At 33.8% G+C, this 11,086-nt stretch overlaps 2 protein-coding genes across 2 annotated transcripts; both read right to left on the bottom strand.

The window, feature by feature from the left end:
- Positions 1–329: 329 nt before the first annotated feature.
- On the bottom strand, positions 330–3,948 carry LOC121730488 (leucine-rich repeat-containing G-protein coupled receptor 6). The gene is made up of 3 exons (XM_042119541.1): positions 2,593–3,948; positions 1,921–2,160; positions 330–1,692 (listed from the first exon to the last, which is right to left on the bottom strand). Exons 1-3 carry the CDS (start codon positions 2,806–2,808, stop codon positions 907–909), a joined length of 1,242 nt encoding a protein of 413 aa, XP_041975475.1. The 5' UTR covers positions 2,809–3,948; the 3' UTR covers positions 330–906.
- Positions 3,949–5,042: 1,094 nt separating this feature from the next.
- LOC121730492 lies at positions 5,043–8,272 on the bottom strand. The gene is made up of 6 exons (XM_042119549.1): positions 8,223–8,272; positions 7,928–8,113; positions 7,703–7,823; positions 7,356–7,534; positions 6,746–6,850; positions 5,043–5,273 (listed from the first exon to the last, which is right to left on the bottom strand). Exons 1-6 carry the CDS (start codon positions 8,259–8,261, stop codon positions 5,118–5,120), a joined length of 786 nt encoding a protein of 261 aa, XP_041975483.1. The 5' UTR covers positions 8,262–8,272; the 3' UTR covers positions 5,043–5,117.
- Positions 8,273–11,086: the final 2,814 nt, after the last annotated feature.

The raw sequence follows: 11,086 nt of genomic DNA, 5'->3' as shown, positions 1-11,086 counted from the left end.
GATTGATTATCCAAAAAACTGCACAAGTCTATTGCTACACACACTCCGGTCTACCTGTGCAGGCATAATATCTGTGCAGGTGGACCTCTCCGTCTCCGGTAGACTGTAGCGTGTATGGCTTACATAAGACAGTACCTTAATTTTTTATTAGTTGGGGGGTAAATGTACAAAAGTTATAAAGTTACCCAAATTATGTATTTTGTTAAGGAATTTATATTAAATTCTATGATGAGTCTGATTATGGATATAGTTTTATTATAATTGACAGAGTTTATAATTTTATAAGTATTGTGATACCGTATTTATGATGTAAAATAAATATCTAGAAGTCTTATTTTACGCTTTTATTAATATGTTTAGTTATTAACCTCTTATTAATTGTATGAAAAATCACAATAACACTTAAACAATCTTATCAGCTAAATTATTCTAAAAACATTTACATTTGTCACAGCTATATCATAAAACCCATTTTAATAACAATCGTCTCAGACTTATATACCTATATTGCAACACACCTATCCTTTAATACTCCAATATTGAGTAATATCTTGATAATGCACTGTGCTGTGACTAATCGTCTTATCTCTACCTTATTTATAGTGAAAAGTGATTGGACCATTGAGAAATCCAGACGTCAATCAGGCATCCACACATATACAGATGAATCAACAAAAACTATGCACTTTATTGTTATGATTTTCTCTTAGTGAATCTTATATTCATGTCATTGATCTATGACTCATAATAATCAATCATCCATTCTAAAATAAATAGTGAATTCCTATCTGCTGTTTTGACTTTTTTATATCGCTCGTTTTTGAGAGTACCTAGTTTTTCAGTTTCACCTTGGCAAACTTTTATGGCGAATCATATTTTAACCTCTGTCACATTTTAGAAGTCAACTTAAATGTTAAGTCTACACTCATGATATGGTGGCGGCGGCGTCTCCGGTCTTCTAATCACGTCCGCCATCGATGGTGGGTCTCTAGTTGGTCTAGGGCTTATAGTCTCGTAGACAGGGGCGGTAGGAGGTCCGGGGGCCCTCCTATCGGGCATTTCCCGTCGGAATATCGGCGGAGTTTCCAAGTCTACATTTACAAAGTGGTTCCTTAGCAGATTAGTTCTGACCTCGTCGTTTCTATTCCGAGGCCTTCTTCGGCGCGGGGCGATGCAGTTTAGTTGCCCGCAGCTGCAGAAGCGCCGCAGCCATACGTACGTACCGACCACGCCCACCGCTAGCCCTACCTCCAAGCCGATTACAAACGCTTGAAACGCCGAGAAATCCTTGTCGAACTTTTCGAAGGGCGTCAACGTTTTGTTCTGCTGCAGAACCGGTTCCGTCCGGTTCTTCTCGCTAGTCTCGTTCCAGATTCCATCGATGTTAACCGGCTCTCTTTCGGTCACCATCGATATCATTTTCTCGGAAATCTTCGGGAGCTTCTTCGTACACAGTTTATTGTAGGCTATTCTCTGGGAAGCGATGTAAGTTTCGGCGGCTATGATATCCGGGGAACAGTGGAGGTAATCGTTTCTAAGTTCTATCCTCTCCAGCTTCATCAGCGGCCTTATTATGTCAATGTTGAACGTAACAAAGTAGTTTTCGCTTAAATCAAGTTTCTTCAAATTCGGTAGACGGTTGAAAAGTCGCGGCGGCAAGAATTTTATGCGACAACTGTTGAGATTGAGCACCTGAAACGAAAGAGTTTATATTTAAAAAATTATACTCGCCAAGGTACTGTCACTATTTGGCGCTAATCTTAATAGCAGTAGGCATGGTTATAACACTTGTGAACCTTAACCATGGTCGAAATCGAAAATTGTACAACATCCAAAGTGGCAACTGGCATTGCAGAAAACAGAAATTCGTAAGTACTCGTCGCCTCTCTATCTTCTATTTAAAAACAGAACTATACTAACCTGTAGTCTATTGTGCGTTATAAAGGGTTCATTTTTGAGTGACTCGAATATATTCCCGGACAAGTCTAATATATCGAGGCCGGGTGTATCCCAGAACACTTCTGCCGGAATATCCCTCAGCCTATTGCCGCTCAGGTCCAGGTGGTACAGTTGATCCAGTCCCGAGAACGCGTGCATGCCAATCCAGAATATCACATTGTGCGACAAATCCAATATCCTGAGAGATTGGTAACCGATTTCCTGGAAAAGATAAAACTAAATTGAAACGCAAATGTTATCGTGAGTAATTGTGTTACTAAGTATATAAATTACAATATTTTTATTGCAGTAATGGCTACAGAAGTACAGAATCCAGTCAAACTAATGTAAATATTATTATACTAGGTTTCACGAACTTTTAAGAAATAAGTTTATCACGGGAGAAAAGCACATTTTTTTCGGGATATAACATCTTACCTATGTACTTTTTAGGTGCCCAATGTATCTCTATAGGAATTTTCATAAAAATCGGTTCAGCGGTATCATGAAAATGTGAGGGCTAAACAAACAGACACTTTCACTTTCATAATAATATTATTAGTACGTTATCTACATAACTATTTACTCTACCGTTTTGACCTACTTTTAGAAATGTTAGTACGTCACAACTAAGAAACAAACCCTGGTTCTTACCTTAAAACAAAAGTTCTGCAGCTCGCTGATCAAATTTCGCCTCAAGCTGTATATTTGAACGGCTTTTGACACCCCTACGTCGATGCTGACAATATTCTGATCGTCACAGAGAGCCCTATTGAGTCCATTGTCTATATCACAGTCACATTGCTTCGGGCAATAAGTAGTGCACGATACACCGATCGTCACAAACACAATAAAAACTATCTTCTGCATCGCTGATTCGTAGTGTACATCGTTGAAAACTCCGAGCTCGACTATCCCACGGCGCACTGATAACGCTTATCACCGATAAGATACACCTCCAGTCATTGTCCACTTCTAATAAGGAGGTTGCGATTTTTTATCATAGTTTCGGGTCATAGGGGAGTGGGGACACAGCGATAAAAGCTGCCAAAATATTTGTTCGGAGAATTTTCGATAAAACCTTGCTATTAAAACCCAAAAGTAAAATCCCAGAACGCAAACTGTTTGCCATTGTAAATAATAACTTTAGGGACATTTTTCTACATACGTCTTATGAGTTCCAAAATGAACCGGTTACCGGCTTATGCAGCGCAGGCCGCAGCACGGCTCTTGCAATGTAAAATGTATCTATCTAATTGTAACAATTCAAAATTAAACTTTATTTAATTTTGAAGCACCGTTTTAAAGATGCATCTGCGTCGCGATTTAATTTGAGCTGACCCTAATACGCGATTAGGGTTTCCACGACTACTCTGCTAGCCTATCTGCAGTTGGTTTCAACTGCATCTCGAGAATAGTGAGAAAAATTCACTAGAAGCAATAGGTATTTAAAAAAATGCAGCACCGTCTCGCCGTGTTGTCTAGAGGCTAGACCTAAACTGACGTTAAGGGTCTAAATTCCAATTAACAATTTTTGGAGGTTTGGGAATTCTGCTATCGCAACCTATTTGGAGGTCACAAGCCACAGATTTTTGTAGACGTCAATACTCGATAAAATAACTTACCATCAGATAAACTATTCACAATGTGTTTTTCAGAAAACAGTGAATACAGGTCAAACTTTCTGATTAGATGACGACATGGCATCATAGATTACAAGATTATTTGCACTAAATAATCTGGAACATCTTACAAGCGTTTTTTGATCAGATCGTCACAGACGAACTTTGATTAACTTAGTAAATTTTTAAAATAAAGTGATTCTTCAAAGTAAAATATGAAAAAAATATTTGTTAATTTCTTTAAAACACATTCCCACCTCCTCGGTAAAAAGTGATCCGGCCAAGTTTCTCACGCCGGTTTTTTTTTAAATCTTGCTAGCTTGGTGCTGTAACAACCATTCAACATTTTTAGGATTCATACGTCACAATGTTAGGCCGCGTACTCCTCCGAAACGGCTTTACTAATTTTAACCAAATTTTATATGCATATTCAGTGGTCTACTGGGTAGAATCGGCTACTGGGTACTTATCCTACTAATATTATAAGGCGAAAGTTTGTTTGGATGTATGGATGTTTGTTACTCTTTCACGCAAAAACTACTGAACGGATTTTAATGAAACTTCCTACTAATATTATAAAGGCGAAAGTTTGTTTGGATGTATGGATGTGTGGATGTATGGATGTTTGTTACTCTTTCACGCAAAAACTACTAAACGGATTTTAATGAAACTTTACAATAATATAGCTTATACATCAGAATAACACATAGGCTACAATTTTAACCGACTTTCAAAATGGGGGAGGTGTTATGTTCGTTTTCTTATATTCAACGATTACTCCGCCGTTTGTTAACCGATTTTCAAAATTTTTCTTTTGGTATATAGGGTATCATCCCAATTTGGTATTATATTCACAAAAGTGGTGATCTGATGAAGGATCCATAAGTAATCGAGGGAACTCCTCAAAACTTATAGGGAAACATGTGGTGACTTCGGTTTCGTGAGAAGTATTCTAAGCATATGCTACCAACAAGTAGGATTTTGCACCGAGATAATATACCTGGTATACCGTGGTTCGGAAGGTGCTGAGAGAACTCCTAATTTTTTATAGATACAAGTTTGGGAGTTTCGGCGTTGTTTTAAAAACAGAAAGCGCTACTATGCAAATTACATTCATCATCATCATCATCACTACCATATTATACCATTTGGTATAATATGGTAGTGATGATGGGGGGGGGGGGGGGGGGGGATTTGGGGTCTTTTAGATCGAGACTCGAATTTGTCAAGCGATAATTGAAAAAAATCTATACCTACCTAATATTATAAACCTGAAGAGTATGTTTTCTTGAACGCGTCAATCTCAGGAACTACAGGTCCGATTTAAAAACTTATTTCAGTATTAGATAGCTCATATTTTATCGAGGCGATTAAGGCTAATAAGTCAGTTATTTATTGTCTACACTAGAAATTACCTAGAAATACTTTATATTGCAAAACAACGTTTGGTGGGACAGCTAGTTGTTTTATAATTCTTATTTTATTTTTTACTTAAAAAAACACTAAGGTCAAATCTTTTGTAACAAAAATAGAAGAGAATATTGCTATGAGAATAATCTATAAAGTAATTACATCTGAGACAATATATGTTTGTTCTTCTGGTAGAAGACTTCTTCGAATGACATCGTCAATGCTTACAAATGTACTCTTCATATCAGACAATGATTCTCCGATAGACTCAATTGAATTTGCCAACCTATTCACCGCAACAGCCTGCAAGAAATGTAATAAAAAATATAATAAAAATTCACTTATATAATAAAAATTCACTTATTAAACTACATAGTACTTCAAGAATATTGCCGTCTTTGTTTGCAGAGAATTTTACGTGCAAAAAATATAATGTCCTCATTCAGGGACTTAAACTACTAACATAACATATTGTGTTAAAATCGGTTCTGCAGTTTATATAAGAAACAGATAAACAAACAGACTTTGGAATTCATTTTCACAAGATTTTGAAGTGAAATAGTCTAAGAAAATTAGTTTCAAAATCGATGATCAGACTGAATAATTAGTGTAGTTTTGAAAGTTGGTACAGTTGTTCTTAAAGGTGTCCATGAATATACTAAAAGTCCCCGAGGGTGGGACAAGTTACGTCCAAACATTTTTACTGTTACACGATCATTACTTTAGGGAATACAGAGTATTAAAAGGGTACGCTCGCACTGTTTTTCCATACAAATTGATTCACTAAATTTACTCCCTGGACAATGTGTTTAGGCAAATGATTTTTATACAATATTATGATCTGTTAAAGGTATATACGGTTTTTTCTAAATTTACTAATAAATAAAAAATATGACCTTTCAAAATTGCAAAAAAATGAATGCCCCGTACCCCACCAATTGACCAATCTTAAAATAAATTTGAAAGATGTTTACGATAAAATAAAAACGTAGTGGTATAGATCAATTCTTCCTGAAGATATTTAAAAAGAATAAATTTAGATAGGATCAACTTTGTATGATAGGATTGAGGAATCACGGGAATATGTTACCTCGATTTACTGTATCTATTTACTGTATACATCATACAGTAAATCGGCGTAACGTTTTAATATTTTTAGGAAGAGTCTTTACCTCTACGTTTTTATTTTATCTTAAAGATCTTTCAAATTTGTTTTATAGTCGGTCGATTGGCGGGGTACAGGGTACTCATTTTTTGCGATTTTTAAGGGTCATATTTTTTTATTTACTAGTAAATTTAGATAAAATCAAACGTAGCTTTAACAGATCATAATATTGAATATAAATCATTTGTCTAAACGCATTGTCCAGGGAGTAAATTGGGGAATATGTTTGTATGGAAAAACAGTGGGAGCATACCCTTTTAATACTCTGTATTTCCTAAAGTAACGATCATACAGTAAAAATGTTTGGACGTAATTTATAGGAAAAATGTAGATAATTAATGTTAAGGTCACTAAAGAGATATTATAAATAATTTTCGAGTCACAAGCAAAAACCTTGAAAGAGACCTTTCCCCCCTTCCCCCACCACCAGCTCTTGTCCCACGCTTGGGGACTTTTAGTATATTCATCTGGATAACTGTAGGAACAACTGTACCAACTTTCAAAACTACACGAATTATTCGGTCTGAATTCCTTAATTTTCCCAGGCTAAAAACCGATTTTTTTCCTAATTCTTTTATTGCTTTTTTTTACCAAGTATGTAAGAACAAACCTGTTGACCAGATGCTTCTGCTAGCCTTTCCAAAGCACTTGAGTGTGTGACCCATGTCTGTGCCATCTGTGCAAATGCTGTTGATTGCTTTTCCATCACATTCACCTAAATATTATACTGTCTCTTAATTTTAAGTGATTTTTTGTTAATATGCTGTTTAAAAAAATTATGAAGTATGATTACTTCTGTGTGACCTACGAATAATAAAAACTAAGGAAAAGTAACTCCGTCAAAAAACATGCTCCACAATACTTGTCAAAAATATGTAACTTAGATACACATTTCAATACATTTGCAATATTTAGGTGACCTTGAGTGGTACTAGGCTGACATTACATGACAGATCAAAAGGAACCAAATTTGAAACAGTAATACTATGGGAGTTACGATTCCTTAGTTTTTATTATTCGTAGTGTGTGAGTGTGACTAATAATATTATTTCTACACAACAATGAGATAATTAATTTTGATCTCATTGTACACAAAGCTTATTATGGGTGGCTATAATGCTACCAAATTTTAATGCAACATATTAACTGATCAGTAAATACTTTGGCATATTTATCAATTAGGAAATTATTTAATTAAAAATAAATAAAACCAAACCTACCATGACTTCAAGCATTTTTTTCACATCGTTATCATCACTTTTAAAAGAATTGTTTTGTATTGTGCCATTATATTCACTGCTATAATTCTCTTCATAATTTTCATCATTGTCATCTTCCTTGTGCTGTGTGACCTCACAATCATCTGTCAGCTCATGATTAATTTGCTCAATATGATTTTCTGGAAATTTTAGAAGAATATGAGAGTATATTATGGTATGGCCTGATCAGGCCGCTTGGGAGTTGAGGGGTTACATGCATTTTTTGACTATTACGTCAATAAAACTCTTTATATAGGTAATTATGTTGTTGTTGTTTTTGTTGTTGTTGTTTTCAATAACTCACTTACTTTTTTCATATAAGCACAATTTTAAAATCTTTTTTTCTAGTGGGGATAATTTAAGGTTTGGCACTCCACTTTGAATTTGTTTATGCTTCACTGAGACATACCTTCTTTTATCAATCCAGTACTGTAAAACATAAAATTGTTATTAATAATTTGTATATAATGGTCAATATAAATTCCACTTGTTTATATTTTTTTAGCATTTCAGATTAAAATAGAGGATCTTACTTTCAGCCAGCCTGTAGGAGATTTTTCAACACCTTCTATTGAATTTACCTCCTTAGCCACTTCAATCCATAACTTGTAGACTTTTCCACGATTCAGAATTTTTAATTGTTTAGTTTGGACTAATAATGGATGCTTCTGTATAAAGTTTACAACAGCAAATTCTTGGCGAAGTGATGGTTTACGATGCTACGCGGAAAAAAAATGTTTTCATAAAGTTGTAGTAGTACTTTTTTGATTTCTTATTGAAAAGCAAATAACATACTTTTAACAAAAAAATATAGGCTATATCACTTACTATTTGTAAAGGATCCTTTTTGTCTATAGAAGAAGACATAATTTAGCACATCTATAAAGAAAACAAAAAGAAAAACTCTGATACAGTTCGACAATTCTTCTTCTTCTTTTAAAAATGGCCGCCTCGGTGAGTTGCCAATTACTGATATGGCTATATTTGAACGTGGGTGACATTGACGGGAGCGCTGCTGGTAAAGAGCCCCGGAGACGATCAAACGGTTTGATTCAAACATAGACATAATATATACTATCGTAAAGACCACCTGACAACTCGAAAATGCGTGACCATTTTTGATCTGTCAATGTGTGCGTGTGCTAGTGATGTATATTTTACTATCGATAGTATAGTATTTTGCTATCGATAGTTTAGTCCGTTCGAGTTATTTTACCTGAGTTTCTATAAGAAATAAATAATATGCAACTTTGATAGATTTGAATTTTCAAATTAGGTATCATAAATTTTAATTGGCAAAAAAAGGTGACGATTGAAAAGTAGATACACATTTTCTTTTGGAATGATTTTTCAATCGTCGGATATGTTATGACATGAGGTTCTTATAGGGGTAAATAATTTACACTTAACACATTATAAAGTTACTTATTTATTACTCAGGTAAAATCTATCTGGTAAATCAGTCCTTACATTGAAAGTAAACAACACACATAGTACCTATATTATATTTTATTCTTAAATTAAATACATATTATAAAATATCATAATATTTTATTACAATTATTTTGAACCGACTTCCAAACAGGAGGAGTCTAGACGTTCGCCTGTGGATATATTTTTATGTATGTTCAACGATTACTCCGCCGTTTATGAACCGATTTTCAAATTTTTTCTTTTGCTGTACATTGTATTGTTCCGAGTAGGTATCATGTTCACAAAAGTGGTGGTCTGGTGATGGAAACAATGAGAAATCGAAGTGACTCCTTGATATTCAAATGGGAACATATGGTCCCAGAAAACGTTCAAAATCTTTCGATTAATAAATTTAAAAAAGTAGTCAAAGAACGTATTGTGCCAAAGCCAAAATGATTTCATTATTGATGGCACATCTTGGGAGTAGAATGCTGAATGACTGCTTGCAAGGCTACTTCTACATGACTTACAATTATTATGTATTTATCTATGTTTACATTGTATAATTTTTAGTTACAGCATTGTAAATTTTGTTTTAAAAGATTATTTTTTTTCTCACTTTTTTTGGTATAAAGTGGGCGTGCGAGTTTCTTACGCCGGTTCTTTTCGTCGGCTTAGTTACCGAACCGGTGGTAGGCACCATGTATTCTGAAAATATATTTTATTTTAGATTTGTTCAGAAATAAAGCAATTTTGATTTTGATTTTTTAAAACACCAACTGTAAGTATAGAAAACGTTAAGGACAGCTAAAATGAGTAAAATTATTATTTTTAAACAAAAAATTAAAACCGACTTCCAAGGCAATGACAATAGTAATATTATACTTAAATGAACTAAAAAGTATTAAATAATTCTTATTCTGTACTCAGTATTAATTCTGTTCTCAATCTTCATTATTTTGCAATCGGTACCAGCTAACCTAATCGCCAGTTCTGACAGAATAGGTATAACAGCAACTAATATACTTAGGACTGGTACCGACTTCAAAATTATGAAGATTGAGTACAGAATAAGGATTATTTAATACTTTTTAGTTCATATAAGTATAATCTTAAATGAACTAAAAATCATTAATTGCTTATAATTGCTTATTTTTAATAATTGCTTCAGTAACAACTGCAACAGTATGTCAAACTTACTGGCACAAATAAAGTTGGGATAGCTCCTTTAACCAAAATAGTATTTATTCTAATTTTTCTTTAAAAATTTTCAATGAAATGTTTGCCTACATATTGTTGAATTTTTCTTGGGATTCCAACCAACACGCCCAATTAATTTCAGCCATTTTCCTCTTATTAGAGGATCTTGAGGGAATCTGTAAAACAAATGATGATGATATATAAATATAAACCTTCCTCTAGTTTTAGAGGAAGTCACTCTATATTATTATAGTAATTATATTATATTAGCTATATTATACTATACTATATTATTAGTTATTATTATTATTATTATTATTAGTTAAAATAAGATAATATGTCCTTTTTAGTCCGGCCGCACATTTTCCGAATTTCTGATCACAAAAATTCGGACGCCCCGCCCCGCTCATACATTTTGACACGTCAGAAATTCTTTTAGTATTATGGGTCTACAACAAAATGTATGAACAGAGTGCGTTCCGCCGGGCGTCCGAATTTTTCTGATCAGAAATTTCGGATAATGTGCGGCCGGGCTTAAGGTGATAAATATAAAGGTAAATGATTTTTATTTTAGATTTATGTTATTGTAAAATATCGATAAGCATATCGATAAATTTGATTCAAGCACTAGCGTATATGTAAGAAATTTTGATGAAAAATTTTTCTTCAAAATTTGTGTAATATAGGAACAATAGTACCTTTAGTTACGCAAAATATGAAAGTAAAAGGGAGAATTCACAATATTTTATTTGAAATAGAGAACTAAAGACCAGAATATAGCAAAAATAAACCCATCGTAGCAATTAGGACATGAAGATTAATTACGGGTGAAATGTATATTTTTCAGGATTATTCCTATGATTTACACTGCAATCACTCACAGCACAAGTTATTATTGTTATATATAATAGTATTTGTTGAAAATAACATACGATTTAAATAATAAATTGCAAATACCGAAAGGGCATAAAAACGATTGACGACTTTTGACGACCTGTCAAATAAAAGCTGTTACAATTTTCATTAGACTGCCTCTCTCTTTTCATCTTGTTATAATTCCATAAAGGATTTTCTTCTCT

This window comes from Aricia agestis, chromosome 9 (assembly GCF_905147365.1).
Source record: "Aricia agestis chromosome 9, ilAriAges1.1, whole genome shotgun sequence".
Lineage (NCBI taxonomy): Eukaryota > Metazoa > Arthropoda > Insecta > Lepidoptera > Lycaenidae > Aricia > Aricia agestis.
The sequence above is the reverse complement of the archived record's forward strand: the minus strand, read 5'-3'. Positions and strand labels throughout refer to the sequence as shown.